We start from the raw sequence: 22,738 nt of genomic DNA on the forward strand, positions 1-22,738 counted from the left end.
GAATTAGCCAGCCTGATTCACACAGATTTTATATGCATTAATATTTTTCTCATGCACAGTAATGGCTATATTGATCAGGAGTTGAACAATATTTAGCCTTAAAGATAAGATTCACCAAAATGTGTAATTGCAATATGAATTGGTTTCAGATATTACCCAAAAATCTGTAGTGAGGTGGAATCTAGAAATACCACAAGACATTGTTGAGGATTCAGCCAGAGCTGAGATCAAAGTCGTTGGTGACCTGCTTGCTCCAACATTGCATGTCAGTACATGCTGGTCATAGTTCAGCATTCTGTTTTTATTATATCACATTATAATAATGATGACATTCTATTATTTTCCTTCTAGAATTTAGAGCACCTGGTTCGAATGCCAATGGGTTGTGGTGAACAAAACATGATTCTTTTTGTGCCAAACTTGCTCATAATCAACTACATGTCTGCAACTAATCAGATGAATTTGGCCCTAAAACAAAGTGCTGTGAAAAATTTGAGAAAAGGTATGTTTTGATCAAATTCTGGGTTTTTATATGCAGATTTACATCTAATAACGATAAATGCTGACTCAGTTGGCACCTACAATCTTCATGAAGTGTTCAGATTAAAATTATCTGAAGAAGGTACATATTAATAAAATATGTTGCTTTGTATGTTGTTATTTGATTGCATTTTACACACACACGCACACACACACACACACACACACACACACAATTGCATGCATGTTGTTACAATAAATTGGACTGTTTAATGTTAATTAAAATATAGAAGTCTGCCCCCATTAGCTGAGTGGTCAGGGTGGTGAAATGCCACGCCAAGGGGCCTGGGTTCGATTCCTGGCTGGGGCAGGAGATTTTCTTCATTCATGGACTGGGTGTTGTGTTGTTCTCATCATTATTTCATCCCCATCTCTGACGCACAAGTCACCCATTGTGGCATCGAATGCAACAAGTACTTGCCCTCGGCGGCTGAACTTCCCCAAATGGGGGACTCCCGGCCCACAATGCCGTACGCTCATTTTCATTTTAAAATATAGATCCTAATATTTTAATATCCCCTTTATGGTTGAATGAGTTTACCTTGCCGATTGGTAGCTAGATAATAGTATTATAAAAATTTGTACCCCTTAGTCAGCTTGGTTCTCTTGGAGAGGAGTTTGCCTTGTGCTGGCTTTGGATTTTATATTCTCTCTAATTGGCATTCATAACAACACAAATATAATGCCACAATGCAGTAGGAATTAATCAGATCCATTTTTGCTTAAGTGATCAGAACACATTTGCATACATTCCACATGTATGAAAACAGAAAACTCATTTTATTTTAAAAACATTTTTATTTAGTTACAAAGTTCTAAATAAGTTTTTATATCTAAAAACAAAGATGATGTAATTTACCAAACGAAAGCATTGGTATGTTGATAGAGACACTAACAAACGCAAACACACACACAAAATTCTTAGTGTATTTCAACATACCAACGCTTGCATTTGGTAAGTTACATCATCTTTGTTTTTAGATATATTTTTCCCATGTGTAACGTTTCCCTCTATTATATAAATAAGTTTTTATGTTTTCATATGATTAGAACATGAAATCAGTTCTGGACACTAAGACATTATAGTTGCCTCTGAATAATCAAGTTACATTTTCTGCACTTTTTGTAATGTCATGTTTCATTAACAGCTGCAGAATATTGATGAACTTTTCACATGCAGGATACCAGCGTGAGCTCAATTATCGTCGAACTGATGGATCTTACTCAGCGTTTGGAGACTCAGATCCAAGTGGGTCCATGTGGCTGACAGCTTTTGTTGTTAAATCATTTGCTCAAGCCAGAAAATATATATTTATAGATGAAAATGACTTAAAAGTCAGCACAGACTGGATAGTTAAGAAGCAGTTAGAGAATGGTTGTTTCCCCTTAGTGGGGCAAGTATTTCAAAAAGATATTAAGGTAATTTAATGATATCAAAGTATTAATAATATCTGTTTCCTGTTGTTATTATTTATTTAATCCCTTAAATTCAACTGCAGGGAGGCTTATCAGAAGAAAGTTCATCATCAGCCTTAACTGCATATGTGCTTGTTTCCTTACTGGAGGCCGGCCTCCCCCTATCACCTTCTGTTACTTCAAATGCTCTCTATTGTCTAAGAGGTGACCAAGAGCTGGATGTCTATTCGTTGGCTCTTACAACCTATGCATTTTCTTTGCTGGAGGAAAGAGTATTGGCAACAGAGTCACTGCGCCACTTAATGGGAAATGCTTTAACTCAACAGGATCTCTTGTGGTGGGAGAAACAAGGTATGACTTTCAATTAAATATAGACTTATAAGTAAGTGTGATTTATATGATGATATTTATAATCTTGAACTTCATGTGTGTGGAGACTGTAACTCTGAAAGTAATGTATACTAGTAAAGTTGAAAAGCACTGCAAACAATGGCAGACAATAATTTCTCAGAGATTTGAGAAGAAAAATAATAATATTAAGGTAAAATCATTGTGCTGGCATGGCTTGTTAATCCCCCCAGTCTGTGCCTTTTAAATAATTAAAGTAAAGTGTTCACTGAAATTTACAGAAATTGGGCAAGTGAAAGGGGTGTGTTACATCAGGTAAGTCGATGACTATTTAATTGAACTACATGCCTAAACCAACATGTGCAGGGCATGCTGTATGCTTAGAGAACTATATTTAATAATTGTTCTGAAATCATAACATTCACTCAGATTAAGACAGTTTATTTGTTCACTAGTAGCAGGTTTATGGTCCCATGTCATCCTGCCTCAACCCAACATAACTCATCTTGCTTAGCCATGTAAGTTAGTTTCTTTCACTTATTTAGTTACTTCACCCGGAACAGTTCAAGAGTTATTCCAGTGTTCAACCTTTGTACATAGAAATGTAAAAAATTAATTTGCCTATGCTGCTAATGGCTTCCCATACACATCTTTGACCTCCTCAAAACTCATTATTGTACATACTTTTGTTTCAAAATACTTCATGTGAATATTTAATCACAAACACAGCTGAGATACTTTCCCTTATTGCTTCTGAACTTATTATACTTCAAAATTAACTTTTGTCTGCACTTCTAGGATACAGCTTAACTGTCACCTGTAACTGCTAACCACCAACTGACTCACTCCAGTGTTTTGAAAGCATGTACAGTCTACGTGGGTTCCTCAACAACAGCGTGTAACTGTAATTTCCGAACCATTTAGGACATCAGAAATATCACAACCACTGAAAGTGAGCCATTAATATTGACCTTTAGTAAGAACAATATGTGCAAACAAACTTATGCCTGAGGCACATGTATTATATTACCTGACTATATGCTTAAGTGATGCTGTGACATGTGTCCTCTCAAATGAAAGGCTTCCTCTCTTCGATAATCTTTCCCAGCAAATATACTGTGGTGGGTAAGGATTGTTGAATGAAATAAATTTTAGTTGACAGTGAGTTTATTATATCTTCAGTTCATGAATATGCTCTCTACATTCGTCTAACAGCTCACTTAGCTACATGAACGCAATCACTGTTCACTTTGTCATGCAAGTTAGCTATTGTTTCTGCCCAGTTGCCACAAAGAAAATACTGGTTCTTAAGGCATAATTGTACTTAAGACTAACTACTTTGCAATACTGTGCTTTCCAGTGGGGTCACACCCAAATTTTACGTATATACTGTATGACCTCACTCTGCTTGCATGCCTTTCTTGCAGATGTCAAAAGCTCATCCCCTTCCTAATTGAGAAGGTATTTCTACTTCAACTGTGAGCTTTGGTCCAGATAGATGGTAAGGGTAAGATTTGAGGTAGTCCTGGTATTGATATCTGTACCCTTACATCCTGCCCACTTCAGGATTGTGAGAAACAATTTCTTGGAAGTAAAAAGTAAATATATAACAGAAAAATTTGTCTGTTAACCATAAGAAATTCAAAATTTAAAATAAAAAGACTCCACAGAATCAAAAATCTTAAACTGCAAGAAATGGTGCCCTCCTCTCTTAATCATGCACTGAGAATTTACTATGAACAACACAATGCATTCACACTGCCACCCATCTGTACCTACATGTAAAGATCTTACAATAGTTTTTACAAAGTTTTTGTAGCACTAAGATTATCATAAAATTGCACAAATTCAAAATTAACATTAATTTGACATTCCAAAAACTATTCATTTACAATTTTCAAACGCTCTGCATGTCAAAACTTTCAACATTTCAATATTCATCAGTTATACAGAATGCATTTAAGATTCATAAAAATACTGTGCATCACAAGCAATTAGAAAAGATACTCAAAAATTAACATGTTCTCAAATTCTTAAATTAAGAAGGAGGTAGTTTTAACATACAGAAATCAGCATTAATCTTTATAGTTGAGACAAAAATACACCTATACTAAAGTTAATCACAATTGTTAACAATTTTCCAGAGAAATAACATACCCTTCACATAGTGTAGTTCTTAAAGATGTCTCGGACCTCAGTGTATTTATTTAAGAGAAACCTATATTTAGTGTGTATTTAGTACATCTGAGGAATGTGTAAGGAACACCAAAAGAGCAAAACAAAATCCATCTGCTGTTAAAAAAATCACTTGACTACAGATAATTGTCACACACATTTTAAATAAGATACAATTTGAAACACTGGGGTGTAATGTGACTTGCAGTGGGTACCATCCACACTTTCACTTAAACAGTACAATGTCACATATGCCATAAGCAACATCTATGTGAGTTACCTCTGGCCCACCCACCAGCCACTGTGCTGATTTTGCTGTGCAGTACACAGCTGCTGACACATGCTATCCTAGATGTGAGTTATTGTATGTGCTTTGCTGCACTCCTACACAACTGTTACTCTGTTTTCTGATGCGGCCATATTTTAGATAATTGCTGCATGTGAAATAACTAAATCCAAAACACTGTTCAGAATATACAGAAGAAAACTATACATTAGTATGCTGTTCATAAAAATAATGGGTCAGTGTACACACAAAACATAAAAAACTTCCTCATTGTTCTAAATGTACAATCATTTAATCTCTTTCTTCTGTTGATCACCAGTTCTGTGTCATACTTTGTATTTTCACATTTTCATGTGGCCAAACAGTTCAAGTTTTATTTTTATTTTGCAGGATCCCAAATTAAATTTTCATTGTTCTGCACTTTTATATGAGGACAATCCAGTAAGCAACAGAAGTTTTGAAATAAAAAATAATAAAATGGAAAAAGCTAATTTTATTATACACATTTTAAAGGTACACACTTAACCTATTTCTCTACATAATCACCATTTGAATTGAGGCAATTATCATATTTGGCACAAGTTTCTCAGTACTGTCTCTGTAGAAATCTGCTACCTATGATTGCAACTGCTGGTAACCGGCATGTTGTTCAGTGTCAATATCAAAGTGCTGTGCAGCAGGCTATGTCTTCATTGCTGGGAAGAGATGGTAATTGCTCAGCACCAAATCTGGGCTTTGTAGTGGATGATCAAACATGTCCCACCTAAAACGATATAGGAGCTTTTGGGTATGATTGGCCATATGTGGATGTGCTTTATTGTGATAGAACAAAGCATTTGTACTGAATTTTCCCTGATACTTGTTTTGTATAGCCCACCTTAACTTTGTCAGTGTTTTACAATAACTGTCTGAGTTGAAACTTCCTGGCAGATTAAAACTGTGTGCCCGACCGAGACTCGAACTCGGGACCTTTGCCTGGCAGATTTGCAGGAGTGCTTCTGTGAAGTTTGGAAGGTTGGAGACGAAGTACTGGCAGAAGTAAAGCTGTGAGTACTGAGCGTGAGTCGTGCTTCGGTAGCTCAGATGGTAGAGCACTTGCCCGCGAAAGGCAAAGGTCCCGGGTTTGAGTCTCGGTCGGGCACACAGTTTTAATCTGCCAGGAAGTTTCATATCAGCGCACACTCTGCTGCAGAGTGAAAATCTTATTCTGGAACTGTCTGAGTTGATTGTTGTGCTACATTCAAGGAAATAAATGAGAATCTCTCTCCTAGAATCTAAAAACACGGTAGTCTTGATCTTTCTTGCTGACAGTGTTTGTAAACACTTCTTTTGTTTCTTAGGAGAATTTGTGTGTCCCCATTCCATCGATTGGCTTTTTGCTTCACAACTGACATGCTTCACTCAAGTCTCATCCACAGACACAATAAGACGGATATTTTTTTATCATTTTTCTTGTAATCTCAAGGGAAGGTTAGTACTGCAGCCAGTATCTGTTTTTTGTGGTCTTCAGTTAGGATTTTGAGAACCCATCTAGGAATGAACTCTGTGAAATTTGAAGGAACTGTTGTGAAATTTTTGTAATTGTAAAACACTGATTTTTATTAATGTTATTGTTGACTTTCACCCATAGTTTATTAGTCACACGGCTAGGCCCACCCCTGTGGTCTTCATCTTGAACATTGACATGGCCATTTTTAAAATCAATGCACTATCACCATACTCGGCCTTCACTCATTATACATTTTCCATACACACCACAAAGATCATGATAAATTTCAATTGGTTTGCAGTTTTTTGTCAACAAAAGCCTATTTACAGATCATACAAGTGGCAGCTTTTCTATTGCAGCACACATTTCAACATGTCACAGAAAACAAAGTAGCAGAGACACAGACCACACACTACCCCCTATGGTTGCATACTGAGTGTAGAATGTTATGGCACCAAGATGGCCGCTGTGTCCCAGCCCACTACAGCGATAGAACAAACCATCTGTTACTTTCTGCATAGCCATTGTAACAGTCCCAATTTTGTTATGATTTCTTCTTATTTTATAAGGTTTGTGATCCACAATATTCATATATCTGGTTTTGCACTTTAACTGTGCATGTAATACATAAAAGACATTTGGATGTGGCTTGTGTATCACCTCAAATGTTACTCTGCATATCTTGACAAATTTTGAACTTCTTTACTTAGTTTCCTTCAATCTTTTATGGGTCTTTACTAACACAAAATTGCAGATATTTTTTATTTTCTTGTTATTTCTATCTTTTCTTTCTTTACAAAAAATGATATGCTTTTCTCCTCCATTTTCTCAATATTCTTCAGCTAATTCGTTGTTGTTTATAAGTTCTGTACGATTTGCACATGCTCCTATTATTCCTGATGAGGTATTTATGTCCTTAGCGTTACCATTTTGCATTTTCCAACTCGTTCTTTCTTCCCATTCCACATCTACTTCTGTTTTCTCATCATGGACATTTTCTTATGGCTTATACTTTGCTCTTCCATACTATCTCTTAATGGTTTTAGTTGATTTCAGATCTATTCATCACACTTCTAGATTTCTTTCTTTTCTCTCAACTTTTTATTCAGTTTTGTTTGATTTACGTTATTGTCTGTAAATTTTTTCATCAGCTTCATTTACATTCTTTTCTACAAGTTCTACTATCCTATTTGTCAAATATTGCCTATTTCATAATCTTGTTTTTGGCATTTCTGCATATGTAACCTCACTGCCATCCTGCTTTGCCTCCAGGTTTTAAGAGAATGGCTAGTTGAATAGCCCTAATTTCACCCTTTCATAGCCATAATTTCGCTCTTTCCAGTAACTAATTTTATTTTTCCAGGGCCTAATTAACTTGGATGATATTTTTTATTAAAGTATGCCCATATTCAAAAGTACTTGAATCATTTGAGCTCCTCAGCTCGTTAAGTCCCAGGTTTGACTTCATACTTCTATTGCCCTAATGTTTCTGCATTTGGTAGTGCCTTTGTTTATCTAACACTAATTAAGATTTTGAATCAATTAACAAAATTTTGAGCCAGCCGGTGTGGCCGAGCGGTTCTAGGTGCTTCAGTTCGGAACTGCGCGGCCGTTAGGTCGCAGGTTCGAATCCTGCCTTGGGCATGGATGTATGTGATGTCCTTAGGTTAGTTAAGTTTAAGTAATTCTCAGTTCTAGGGGACTGATGACCTCAGATGTTAAGTCCCATAGTGCTCAGAGCCATTTGAACCATTTTTTTGAACAAAATTGTGAACATGTCAATTTTACATAAAAGTAGGGAATCTGCTGTGCAGGCATACAGTGTGTTAATCTTGAGATTTAATGCTTTCCTAACCAGTTGTAATCTACTTAAACCGGTTTATTGTTGGAAGCAATATATGGTACAACACGTCTGACTATTCCCCTTGCAATTTTATTAACTAATATGTAATCACTGAAATCATAAAATATATTCCACCAGTCTTTATACACTCCACCCAACCTAAAAATCTTAATTTTGGGCTGGGCAGTCATCACAGTAACATTATGTAGTAAGTCACTTTTTGTTAATTCTTTTGTGAGAGTCCACATTGAGCAAGCACACAATTAACAACTATAAGAACATTTACTGCTTGGAAATTGCCATGCTAACATCTATGTAGCAAAAGTCTGTGAGTTTCAATAACTTGATTTATATCTCTAACAAAGTTTGTGACTGTCTAGCCTACTGCTCATGTCCTCATATTGTCTTCACTAGCATGTACTAAAAGTGCCGGATTATTAGTTTTTGATGGACAGATATGTGTGTGGGACTCACCTATGGTGTTATAACTTTCATGTGAACTTGTAATTGAGAAACAGTTATGCCCACAAACTTTGATGAATTGGTAATGAGACAAACATTTTCGAGTGAGAATTCCATAAGTGCCAATAACAAACTAGGATTTGGGAGAGTGAAAGAAGTGTGGTCAGTATTAAAAGGACTTTGACAAGAGACGAAAGCCAAATCCAATCTTCAACTGGCAGTGCCAAAAGAATGAGAAGAAAATTTCCAGAAGTTATTAAGTGAGGATAGAGAAGAGTGGAAAAAAAGGAACAGGAAAGAAAAGGAACAGGGAGGCGAGGAGATCCTAATTTTAGAAAGTGAGGTGAGTAAGATGTTAAGAACAGGAAATAATGGTAAATCACCTGGACCAGTCAAATCAATCTGGAGTTCTTAAAATATGGTGGTGAGAAAACTGTGAAACTAATAGCATGGAGATTCACTTCCCAAGAAATTGAAGCTGCACTATATTAATACCATATTTAAGAGAGGGGGTCGCAAAATTTGCTCGAACTATCGAGAATATGGTTATAAACACAGTAAACAGAATTTATGGGAAAATAATTAAGAATAAGCTGGAAATAAATTTTGAAACCCAGGAAGAACAATGTGGCTTCACAGCTGGTAGATCATGTGTAGACCTTATTTTCACGTTATGACAGATCTTAGAGAAACATAGGGAAAAATCAAAAAACATAGGATTAATTTTCATAGATCTAGAAAAAGTGTATGATACTTTCCCTAGAAAACTACTTTGGAGAGCATTACAAGGGTGAACATAAAGGGTCATTTAATTAAAATAATACAAGAAATATATAAAGATAACATATGTCAAGTGAAAATTGGTAGTACACTTGCACAGAAATTTAGAACAAGCAAGGGATTACAAGGCTATCCCATGTCACCAACATTATTTAAAATCTATATAGATGTAAGTCTTAAGACATGGTCTCATAAATGCAATGGAATGGGGCTAGAAATTAAAGATGGAATTTATTTACATCACCTACTTTTGCTGCTGATCAAGTAGTTATAGCACAAGACGGGCAGGATGCAAATTATATTTGTAACCAGTTAGCAATGGAATACAGAAACTGGGGATTGAAGATTAATTATCAGAAAACAGTATACCTCACTAATGATCCAGATGGCGTACACATAGAGGGAAAGAAAATTAAGAAGGTCAGTACTTTCTGTTATGTGGAATCATCACAGGGAGAAACTAACAGAAGAATTGGCAGTGGGACGAAGGTTATTGGGTTGCTCAACTCAATCTTGTGGAGCAGAAATGTAATAAATCGAACCAAAAGCATCATATATAAATTGGTATTAGAGAGCATAGTTATGTATGGAGTCGAGAGATACTGGAAGTCATAGCTATGTATGGAGTGGAGACTAGGGCTACTAATTTGAAACATGTAAAAAAACTGTAGGCAGTAGAAATGGACTTATGTAGAAGATCAACAAGAATTTTCTAGAAAGGAGAAAATAAGAAACGATGAAATAATAAAGAGCATGAAAGAAAGAGAAAGAATGCATGTCACAATGGATAGAAGGAAGTTACAATGATACAAGCATGTAAGAAGAGTGGAGGAAGCAAGAATACCAAAAATGATACTGGACTTGGAACTGGAGAGAAAGAAGAGAAGAGGTCGCCTTATGACCACCTGGCTCCAAAATGTGTGATTAACACTGAGAAGACTTATTGTAGATGAAGAAGATAAGTAGGATTGAAATGCGTGGAGGGACATCCTGAGGAGATGAATTAAGATCTTATGTAACATATGTAATAATTTCTGGGTATTTGTTATATTGGAGAAAAACCTTTGTAAAGGGGAAAATTTCAATAATTAAAAAATAAAAATTCCATAAGCACATAATCAGCAATTTGTGAAAATTATGTGTTGGGAAATGTTAGTTATGAACTTGTTCTATAACTCCCATTGAGTTATTTTACTATCTCCTGATATCAATAATTAGGTTTACTTGCTTGAGTGATTCAGTGATAAGATACAAACTAATAATTGTTTCAGTTACTATATTAAGAACTGATCATCACTCATGATAAAAACAAACCTGTCAATAGGTTAAAGTGTTGGTGTTGTGTTCGTAATTATAGAACTTAGTTAGAACATCCACACAAGCTTTTTTAGGCTATAAACTTATGGAAAAAAGGACCAGTGAAAAATATCTATAATCAAGTAAGTAATCTGGATGCTATTCAGGAGAAGTTGGCCAGTTGTAAGCACTAGTTTTCAACTTCTCCCTTTTCTCATCATTGTACAACACAAACATGTCACCACACTACAAGCACACATCCATTACTGTCACCTACACAGAAAAGATAGACTTAAAAACAACTTCACACACTGCAAGGAAAGGGGCCATTGTGCACAGAGGAAGAAATGTCTTTCCATGTAGTTGGCTTAAACTGACCTGTAGGATCCCCCAGCCTACAATGCCATATGTCTCTTTCTTTCTTTAGCATATTACATGAAATAAAATGTTTGTAATTGGTCTTGTGGGCTTGCTGCCATACACAGTTCATCCAAGCTGTGCTAGGACTGCTTGTGTGAAATTCAAAACCAAAATATTACCTCTTGGCCGGTTGTGGTGTTATGAACCTTGAAGTTTCAACAACAGCTACCTAGAAGATCTGAGCACTAGCATCCCTACTGTAGGCATACTGACCACAAATTTAACACTACATGTCTGACGTTCATAGAAAAATGGCAGCGGAGCCGTGGGGCAACGTCAAGTTTATTGTTAGGTTCTGTGTTTGTGGACACTATGAATTCATCATATTTGGCCTGAATATGGAGAGATAGGTTCCTGATGGCTTTTTCTCTATAACCCTCCAGCCCATAAAGTGAAGATTGTGCATGAGCATTTGGACAGAAAATGGATCACAGTGCTGGATCACCCACTGTATTCACCATTTCTGGCCCCAGTTGACTTCTGGTTATGCCCCAAGTTGAAGTTGGTGGTGAAAGGACAGTGTTATGATGCATTTAAAGACATCCAAGAAAATTGTACTGCAGTACTAAAGGACTACAATGACTGTTTTAAAACACGAACATAATCCAGGACTGTTATTTTTTATAGCCACAGTCCTAAGGGAACTGGGACATGCTGTGTAGAAGTTTTGAATTTTTGTAATCAAAACTGAAATATTCAGTATTAGCATTCATTAATAAAAATGAAAATAACTTCTAACTCATTTCACTACTTTCACTGTTTCATAGACCTGTGAGTGAGTAGCCTTTGGTAGAACATAGATCCACCATTCTGACACATTACTGACTTTTCATGTCAGACCTCATAATGTATACATCTGCTCCCTAAAGTCATATGCTGATCATCAAACTTAAACAACCATATTCATTTTTATGAGACCACAAAAAAGTATAATTTTTGTACAGAAATTCATAGGATATTCTTATTTCATAAAAGTATGTTACATTAATTTAATTTATGCAGTAGTTTGTCCCAAAAGATTAAACGAATATACCAGTTGTATGGATTCAGTCACGAATAAAGTATATAGTCACAGCTTACCACCACTACAAAACCGACAATTGTGTGGATATTCAGCATTAAGTAAACTTGTCTCTCCTTGGAATTTACTGTGCACTATTTATGAATGTTAAGTATATTTCAAAACCCCATGCTTTTATAACACTTTACAAGATCCTCATTAATCCTGTTCTGTGTTTCTGAGTTAAGTGTCCTGTTACTGATGGCACTGACTCATTTAATTATACATAATTTATAATGCCAGTACCTGCACCAGAACTGAAAACAGATAGAGAACTCCGAGCAAGTAACAGTGATTGTGATAACGTAGTGTGGTGTATGGTGGCCTGTATAATGATATGTAATTATCATCTTCTTATCTTATTCTTTGCCATTTCCTGTTTCTCTACACCATCAGCACTGTTATATGGATTCTAGCATTGTTAGTAACAATTTGTGTCTTGATGCCACCACTTCCCCACAGGATGAACTTTGTGTATGCCACCTTTCTGCCTCTAGAGTTAGTCATATGCTAAAATGTGAGAACATTTTCCAGATGTTTGCATATCATGTATCTGAGATTAGATTTGAGTACAAGACCAGTATTTACTTTGTTGGATGTGAGAAATTCTCTAAAAATGATGTCCAGGCTAGCTGGCTCACCAGCCCCCATAATTAATCAGTAAGGTGGGTTCAATCTCAGGCAGGCTCGCATCCCTGAATCCTGGAAGTAGTGTGTTGACATACTCAGCTCTGTGGTTGGGTAGTGACATATAGCTATATTCTGTATATATACAGATATACTGGTTAATATACAATGTGCAACAAAAAGAAATAGCAAAACTTTCAGTACAAAATCCTCTCACATAGAAGAAGAAAATACGTTGTGTGGACATGGGTCTAAAAACACTTTATTTCTATGTTATAACTGATTTTCTACAACTCTTTGTAGTACATTAACATGAGAAACATGTAGTAACAGAACATTAGCAGCATACTACACAAAACACTTTCTTTCATCAACTGTTCTTGGTTATATATGACTAAAATGTGATTATTAGATTCACCATGAATGTTTCGTGTTCCTTTTCACGTTGACATGTGATTTACTCCATTGCCTTACTTACATGTAGTGTCAATTGTTTAAGTGATAATTATGAACAAGGTGAGAACATAACTGTTTTTTAGTGTTCAGCATGGAAAGTGGGAGGTTGACCAATTTCTTGGTCCACATTCTTCAGACTTAACCCACTAAAATTTTATTTTTGTGATCATGTAAAAGCTCTTACGCCTCAAATCTCAGATGAAGATGCAGAGTCTTCATACCCATATTGTGGAAGATTGTGAATCCATAAACATTACTCCAGGGATACATCAGCTGATCCAGGATCCATTATAACGGGCTAATGCATGAATCTATGCTAAAAGAGGGAAGTACAAACATTTCATATAAGGAATACTTTCTTGTGATATATTGAAATGTTCTGTTCTTGTGTATGTCTCATGGTTAGTGTTCTATGAAGACTTGCTGAGGATGATTCCTAACATGGCAGTAGAGCATTTGCAGTCCTTTCTCTACATATCTATACATTCTTCTTCATTATTTGTGGAGTATGTTCTGAAAGCCTGGCTATACTTTCTTTGTTACAACTTGCATATTTTATAAATGTGAGAAAATAAATGTATGTATGTTAACTGTTGATTTTTTTATTGCTATTTCCAATACAACTGTTCAGATGTGCACTAGGCTTCTGCAGATTGCTAAGTGAAGCAGGTAATTTTAATTTTGTATTTTGTGTAAAATCTGACAAATTGTACCCAAATAACTTAGCATCATGAACTCTAAAGTCCACCCCTGTAGCTGAGTGGTCAGAGTGATGGACTGTCAATCCTGAGGGCCCGGGTTCGATTCCCGGCTGGGTCGGAGATTTTCTCCGCTCAGGGACTGGGTGTTGTGTTGTCCTAATCATCATCATTTCATCCCCATTGATGCGCAAGTCATTGAAGTGGCGTTAAATCAAAAGACTAGCACCAGGCGAGCGGTCTACCCGACGGGAGGCCCTCGTCACACGCCATTTCATTTTTCATGAACTCTAAATATGCCTTGCTTACAAAAAATATTAACTTCCCTATACTTAAAATAATATTTTATGTCACTGAAGTTATTTTGATGCAGTGCATAACAGGTATTATCTGGGTCACAGAATTTTACTCTGGCCACTAAGTGATTATTGTATTAATGGTGTACCCCACTTGCATGACCAGAGGCTTTGCTCCATAAGATATAAGAGCAGCTCACATTAATGGGCCGCATCTCAGAGCTAAAATAGAACTCTCAGTGTAGAGAAACATAAAATATGCTATGTTATTCTTTTTTATAATCTGCGTAAATGAACTTACAAACTAATTAAAGGCCTTTCAGACACTGTAATGTTTACCTTAACACAAGTATACCTATAAATGGCTCAAACTCAGACATAGCAGACATGTGCAGGGTAATGTCTCAAAGGGCACATTGTTTCACAATAAGTGGCTTAGCACTTACTTCCAAACTAATAACACTGACTCATTTACAAGTTGTGTAAATAGGTACTATTGATTAATTATTTACTAGGTGTAAACTCCCCTGCAAAGTTTCTTCGTGTCCAAACATACAACAGATTGAAGTCAAATGAACACATGGATACTGTAATCAAAATATCCTACAGCCTTTGCACCTGAAAGTATTTCTCACTGTCTTTTATTCAGACCAAAATTCTTGCACATGAATCATATTTTGACTCTCTGCTATGTTTTGGAACAATCTTCTTTGATAAATATTATACTGAGCAGTTCACTGTACAGCTTGAGGAGACCTTTCCAAGGACGTAACAACTTCTATACTTAACAGGCTCCTACAATTAGTTTTGAGCATTGTTCATGGCAAATAGTAAGTCAGTTATGTCCAGCTATGACATATATGATGTAGTTAAGTGTCAGGGTGACGGATTTTAATGTCTGGGCTCAATCCTCAGTTAGTCTAATGATTTTTTCTGTCACTTCTCTCTTCATTTGCATGTGGGAATGGTTAACTGTTGGCCCACTTGCAACTGAATCAGTTTGAAAGTCTAAGGAAGGCTAGGCCATACCATCTCCAACAGGACCATGCTGGGTAAAGCAATGTGATGTTGAATCTGACCTTGTTGTAGAAGCTTTATCTTGCACAGTCATGAACAAGATTTTAAAATATTGTTAGTTTGAGTGCTGTGTCCCCCTGTGCTGAGGAAAAAGAAGTATTTTGTCCACAGACATAGTCAGGCAAACTGCAAAATAAGAATATTATGAAAAGGAAAGTTGCTACTCACCATCTAGCGGAGATGCTCAACTGCGGTCTAAGGCAACTGAAACAAGACTGCGAGCAGCAGCACCAGTGCATGATGGGAGTGGCAACTGGGTGGGGGAAAGTAGGAGGCTGGTGTGGGGAGGGGGAGGGATAGTATGGTGGGGTGGCAGACAGTGAAGTGCTGCAGGTTAGATGGTGGGCAGGGGAGAGTTGTGTGTCTGTGTGTGTGTGGGGGGGGGGGGGGGGGCTGGAGTTGAGGAAAAGGAGAGAAATAAGAAGACTAGGTGTGATGGTGGAATGACGGCTGTGTAGTACTGGAATGGGAACAGGGAAGAGGCTGGATGGGTGAGTACAGTGAAAGGTTGAGGCCAGGAGGGTTATGGGCACATAGGATGTATTGCAGGGAAAGTTCCCACCTGCGCAATTCAGAAAAGCTGGTGGTGGTGGGAAGGATCAATATGGCATAGGCTGTGAAGTAGTCACTGAAATGAAGGATATCATGTTTGGCAGCATGTTAAGCAGCAGGGTGGTCAACTTGCTTCTTTGCCACACTTTGTCAGTGGCCATTCATGTGGACAGATAGCTTGTTGGTTGTCATGCCTACGTAGAATTCAGCACTGTGGTTACAGCTTAGCTTGTAGATTATATGACTGGTTTCACAGGTAGCCCTGCCTTTGATGGTATAGGTGATGTTAGTGATCGGACTGGAGTCGGTGGTGGTGGGAGGATGTATGTGACAGGTCTTGCATCTAGGTCTACTACAGGGGTGTGACCCATGAAGTAAAGTACTGGGAGCAGGGGTTGTGTAAGGATGGACGAGTATATTGTGTAGAGCTGGTGGACTGCGGAATATCACTGTGGGAGTGCTGGGAAGGACAGTGAGCAGGACGTTTCTCATTTCAGGGCACAACAAGAGGCAATTGTAACCCTGGTGGAGAATGTAATTTAGTTGCTCCTGTCCTGGGTGGTCCTGAGTTATGAGGGGAATGCTCCTCTGTGGCCAGATGGTGGGACTTTTGGGGGTGGTATGAGACTGGAAGGATAAGGTATGGGAGCTCCATTAAGTTTCGGGAATGCAGCCGCATGTATTCTGCTTCTTCTTCTAATATTTCGGCTGTATACCTTTCAGCCATCTTCAGAGAGAGCCGTACGACTGACGCTCCAGCGCTCGCTCCATCCTTTTAAACTCGCGGACCGCGCCACTGCGCATGTGGCCACAGATAAACAAGGCGCCAGTGATGTTGATTGGCGGCAAAGACGTACAATATGCATGAGTTACGTCTGTGACTGCGCATTCGATCCATGCTGGGAGGTCGATATATTACTGGGAGCTGAACTGTAGCGACGTCTTTGTAAGTTCAATATTGAAAGTGCCGGATTCCATGATTTATCTAATGTGAAACCGCTGTCTCTATTAATTAAATTCTTTGTCAAGCGGATTTCAATGGCCTCTTTTACTACGGAGTCCCAGAAAGATGAAACAGAAGCCAGAATTTCGACATTTTCATATACCATAGAGTGACCAGAATCAATACAATGCTCTGCCACAGCCGATTTACTGGGTTGTAAGAGCCGAGTGTACCTGCGATGTTCCGTACACCTCTCTTGGACTGTACGATTCGTTTGTCCGATGTATGAAAGGCCACATTCACATGGTATCTTGTAAACTCCAGGCTTGCGGAGTAGTAAGTCATCTTTAACGGAACCCAGGAGTGCAGCCGTCTTCGCCGGTGGACGAAAAATCACTTTTACTTTATGTTTAGTGAGGATCCGTCCTATTTTGGATGAAAGGCTTCCCACATACGGCAGGAAAGCCATGGATTTAAATGTTTCCTCATCTTCTGCATTCCTTATGGACACCTTAGGTTTTATTTGTAGTGCCTTACGTATCTGTTGTGGAGAATACCCGTTGTCCTCAAAAACTCTCTTCAGATGTAAAAGTTCATCTTTTAAACTACTTTCATCAGATATGACGTGTGCTCGGTGTACCAAAGTTCTTAGAACACTACTCGTCTGCGAAGGATGGTGACAGCTATTTGCATGTAAATATAAGTCCGTATGGGTCGGTTTCCGATATACTGCATGACCCAAAGTGCCATCTTCTTTGCGCCGAACCAAGACATCCAAAAATGGAAGACATCCCTCTGAAGATGGCTGAAAGGTATACAGCCGAAATATTAGAAGAAGAAGCAGAATACATGCGGCTGCATTCCCGAAACTTAATGGAGCAGTCATTGCGCCGCGAAAACCTGAAGACTCAAGGTATGGGAGATTTGTTTTTGTCCAAGGTTGGGAGGTGAAGGCTTCAGTGGGACCTTTGGCATATTTTGAGAGGGACTGCTCATCACTGCAGATGCTATGACCATTGGTTGCTAGGCTGTATGGAAGGGAATTCTCAGTATGGGATGGGTGGCAGATGTCGAAGTGGAGATATTGCTGGTGGTTAGCGGTTTTGATATCGATGGAGGTACTGATGTAGCCATCTTTGAGGTGGACGTCAACATCTAGGAAGGTGGCTTGAGGGTTTGAGTAGGACCAGGTGAAGCAAATGGGGGAGAAGTTGAGGTCCTGGAGAAATGTGGATAGGGTGTCCTCACCTTCGATCCAGATAGCAAAGTTGTCATCTATGAATCTGAACCAGATGCGGGGTTTAGGATTCTGGAATTTTAGGAAGGATTCCTCTAGATGGTTCAAGAATAGGTTGACATAGGATGGTGCCATGCGGGTGCCCATAGCCGTACCCCGGATTTGTTCATAGGTAATGCCTTCGAAGGAGAAGTAATTGTGGATGAGGATATAGTTGGTCACGGTGACTATGAAGGAGGTTGTTGGTTTGGAATCCATCAGGCCTTGGGAAAGGTAGTGTTCAATAGTGGTGAGGCCATGGGAATTAGGAATGTTAGTGTACAAGGAGGTGGCGTCGATAGTGACAAGCAGGGCTCCATGTGGTAAAGTTGGTGGAGGAAATGGTTGGTATCTTTTATACAGGAGGGTAAGTTCCAGGTGATAGGTTTGAAGGTGTTGGTCTATGAGAGCAGAGATTCCCTCAGTGGGGGCACTGTAACAGGCCACAATGAGGTGTCCTGGGTGGTTAGATTTATGGACTTTAGGAAGCATGTAGAGGGTAGGAGTGCGGGGAGTGGTAGGGGTGAGTAGAGAGATGGACTCCAGGGAGAGGTTCTGGGGTGGGCCTAAGAATGTGAATAGTGACTGGAGATTCTGTTGGACTTCGGGAATGTGGTCACTGTGCAGGGTTTGTAGATGGAAGTATCTGACAGCTGGTGGAGTACTTCCACTAGGTAATCCTTACGGTTCAAAACAACAGTGGTGGAGCCTTGTCCACAGCTAGGATTATAAGGTTGGGATCAGTTTTTAGATGGTGGACAGGGGTTCTTTCTGTGGATGTAAGATTAGTTAGCATGTTGAGGGATTTGGAGAATGATGGTGAGGCAAGGTTCAAAATAAATTAACATCTCAACTTATTAGCCATATCTTTAAATTTCTTGGATATTCAAGTTCGGAGGTTGGTATGCGCTGTTATACCTGCATGAAACAATGTTTGTTTTGGAGAAGCCTCCACCCATGTAGTATATAACAACTGTTTTCTTCCAACAATAATGACTCATATAATTACTAAGTTTGAAGACCTGGAGATAAACAGCAGGTCGGTAGTATAATTATAAAAGAAGCTACTCATTTTCTAAATAGTGGCTTTGGTGCTATATTTGTATGGTGACAAGTGTCAATAAGGTATAGCAGATCTCTTTATGAATAACATAAGCCTGTCATTTAGGATAGTTTTATTTTATTTTTTTAATTTAGCCTTCAGGATCAGTTTATTACAAGTACATCTCTGTATTGGAGTATGTCATGTCTTGAAACACATCCTATTTGGTTCTCTCTTATGATATGATCACAAGAAGTTATGTATGGATGATGTAAAAAACTGGTGCTTTAATGATGATGATGACAATGATCATGTCGGTGTGGGTGCACAAGAGCAAGGTCTTTGGTGCCTGTATTAAAATTTCATGATATGAGTATGGTTAGTCATTCCACATATTTATAGGTTAAGATTTCCCCCTTCTCCTAGATGAATCAGCAGGAAACTCTTTAATTCCACACAAAAATGAATTATTAATCTTAAATAAGTTCAGAAAATATATGCATATATTGTATTAGACATACAAAGAATCATTGAAGAATATGCTGCTCTTAACCAAGTTGAAATTGTTCATTCAAATGATGTTGAAGGTGCGTTTGTATTGATGAGCTTTGTTTACTGCCTACAAATAATTTGACTGTAATCAGTATTATGAGAAGGAAAGTTGCCACTCACCATATAGTGGAGATGCTGAGTTGCAGATAGACAAAATAATAAGCCTTTTCATAATATTGTTACATTCCATCCTGGATTTTCCATTGTTTGATTTTTGTCTGTAATCAAGATTCTTTGTTAAAACAGGCAGTTCAGCACTAAGTGTTGAGATAACATCATATGCTGTATTATCTTTGCTCAAGATTGGTGGAGAAGATAACTACATAAATGCCCTTAAAGCCATAAGGTGGCTGTCGCTACATAGAAATATAAATGGAGGTTTTATATCTACACAGGTTAGTTCTGTATGTTGTATTTTTATGTGACTTAATTTGTTTGCTTTAATGTCAGATGCAAAAAATTGATATAAGTTGTTCAAATGGCTACCTTACTACAGTAGTACCAGAATACAGTTATTAGGTGTGATACAACTGAAGATGTGGAGGATATGGGGATTAGTCCACAGTTTATGGTCTAGTGGCTAGCATTGCTGCTTTTGGATCAAGGGGTCCTGGGTTTGATTCCCAGCCGGGGTTGGGGATTTTCTCGGCCCGGGGACTGGGTGTATGTGTTGTCCTCATCATTTCATCCTCCTCCTCCTTCTCCTCTTCCTCCCCCTCCTCCTCCTCCTCATCATCATCATCACCATCATCATTCATGACAGTGGCTTGATTGGACTGTGTAACAAAAACTGGAACTGTGTAAAACATGGGTCTTTGTACAGACGCTGATGACCTTGTAGTTGAGCGCCCCACAAACCAAACATCATCATATGGGGACTAAATGTGGAAAATATGAATACACTTTCACAAAAACTAACTGTACTGAGCCTAGGAACAGTCATGTGTAATCATTGTGAATTAGGTCCAAAGGGGTGTAAGATTAGAAATGTTGCAGTTGAAGCAGTGGGACCCCTTGGTGTGCTGAGTGCATTGGACACTGTTTGTTACTGACTAGTAATAGTAGTGACATATCAGATGCTAGATTTAGACTATACTCAATGTCTGTGATACAGCACTTGGAATATTTGTTCTTGCACTGCTTCAGAAATAACTACCGAGCGGTTGGCAGTCTCTGACCACAAGAGAATAACACCCTCTTTTGTTTTTTTATCATGAACTGATGTTAACAAATCTGTGAACTGGTGGTGAGGCTACTGTTTGCCTGTGTTCTGGCAGTCTTACTTATCCTTCTGTACTCATATATCTGCTACAGAAGTATGTGATTTTCTCATTATTAGAAATGTGAGATCTGCTGAGACAGATGTGGTGAGATTTTCTTCTGTCACAGAGACTGAATGTGAGCAGTTTTCATGAGCTAGATATTTCACACTCTGTTTTAGAAGTAGCTTCAGTGGTCTGAGTGTTTGCTCCTACTTCATCCTGCTGTGGATTTGGCAGCATTAGTGCCTCTCATTGCACTGCTTCAACAGGAGCACATTGAATGACTGTGTCTCCAATTAGCAAATCAGTGATGGTGATTTGAACTTACAAAATTGCATTTTATGCTGCAGCTGTATAACTTAGCCATACACTAAATGTAAGCACGAGTGCCTTTCTAAGTCTGCAGGAAAGTATGTTGCACAGCTGCTACAGAAATTACTTAGTCAAAGTACTGAGGAAGTTTTTCCTTTAACCAAGGACTATCCAGTAGCAGAATGCATGTGAATCCAGCTTGAGTGGCTGCTGATGCCTGTGGACAAAGGTGGGCCCGGCATGGCCAGTCAGTAAGCTGGGCTGTAGCCTATGCATTTGTATGACTCAACCAAGTACCTGTGGTCAGGTTTGGGCAAACATCTTGCATACACATACTGACAGAATAAGGTGTGAATATGGTGCAGCTGGATCACCTGGTAGGCGTAGCCTACCCCACTTGTGCCTGCTCAGTGGGTGAGTTGGCGATGCCTGTTCGTGCTCTTGCCCCTTGGATGAGCTGACGATGCCCTTGTCCCATGGCGAGGGGGGGGGGGGGGGGGCGGTAGTGTTAGAACAGCATGGTGTAATACCTCAATGGGAAACAATTTTTTAAATATTTGGCAAAATCAAACAGTGGAAAGTACAGGATTGTATAATGACAACATTATGAGAAGCATAGATTACTACTCACCATGTTGTGGAGATGACGACTCACAGACAGTCACAACAAAAAGGTTGCTAAGCATTTGGCCAAAAGGCCTTCCTCTGAATTAGAAAATTCACACACACACACACACACACACACACACACACACACACACACACACACAGGCAAAAGCAACTCACACCACATGACCACTGCCTCTGGCTTTGGCAAACAGAGACAGTGGTTATATGTTGCTAGTTGCATTTGTGGGTATGTGTGTTCACATGTTTTCAAAGGCCTTTTGGCTGAAAGCTTACTTGTATTTTTGTTGATCCCGTATGTGACTCAGCATCTCCACTATATTTTAAGTACTTGGTGCACTTATGATCCTGCTGATGCAGGAAAAGAAGTGTTTTCACTGGCTATCTATTACTAAATATACTTAAGAGCATGGGTGAACATTATGAATGTTCATTCCTCAGTCTTTTGTTGCTAGCTTGAATTTTGGAAAATCTGTGCTGATGTTTCATCTTTGTGGGCAGACTGAGGATATGGAATAGGGATCTGAAGGTTCATCAGCTAGCTTGAGTTGTCATATTATACTTTTTTTTATTGAAAGGCAAAGGTGGATGATAGTCATGTAAAAATGTGGGTGTATTTTGCTTTTACTGTTATGTGGAAATGATCTATTTCTGGACATAAGTTCCTGTGTAAAGTATTAGTACAGTCCCTGTGTGTGACCAGAATTGTGAAAAACCACACATGGACAGAGAATGCTAGTGGCACAGCACCACTCACATTATTACTCTTGAAGACTTGTAATTGTAAACAATTTCCAACATACAATCACATTAAGAGTGACTTTAATTCCATCAAACTGACCCATGGACTAATCGTTATTGTGGAAGTTCAACAATGGAATATTGCTGGAAAAAGAACAAACG

At 38.4% G+C, this 22,738-nt stretch overlaps 1 protein-coding gene across 2 annotated transcripts in view; it reads left to right on the plus strand.

Annotated features, from left to right (window-relative positions):
- LOC126262885 (murinoglobulin-1-like) overlaps positions 1-22,738 on the plus strand; it is a 292,408-nt gene that overhangs the window by 201,009 nt on the left and 68,661 nt on the right. For both annotated transcript variants that reach the window (XM_049959761.1, XM_049959762.1), the window contains 5 exons: positions 150-265; positions 352-502; positions 1,721-1,959; positions 2,040-2,307; positions 19,881-20,029. In XM_049959761.1, coding sequence (XP_049815718.1) covers positions 150-265; positions 352-502; positions 1,721-1,959; positions 2,040-2,307; positions 19,881-20,029 — 923 coding nt within the window. The remainder of the gene's footprint in view (positions 1-149; positions 266-351; positions 503-1,720; positions 1,960-2,039; positions 2,308-19,880; positions 20,030-22,738) is intronic.

This window comes from Schistocerca nitens, chromosome 6 (assembly GCF_023898315.1).
Source record: "Schistocerca nitens isolate TAMUIC-IGC-003100 chromosome 6, iqSchNite1.1, whole genome shotgun sequence".
Taxonomy (NCBI): Eukaryota; Metazoa; Arthropoda; class Insecta; order Orthoptera; family Acrididae; genus Schistocerca; species Schistocerca nitens.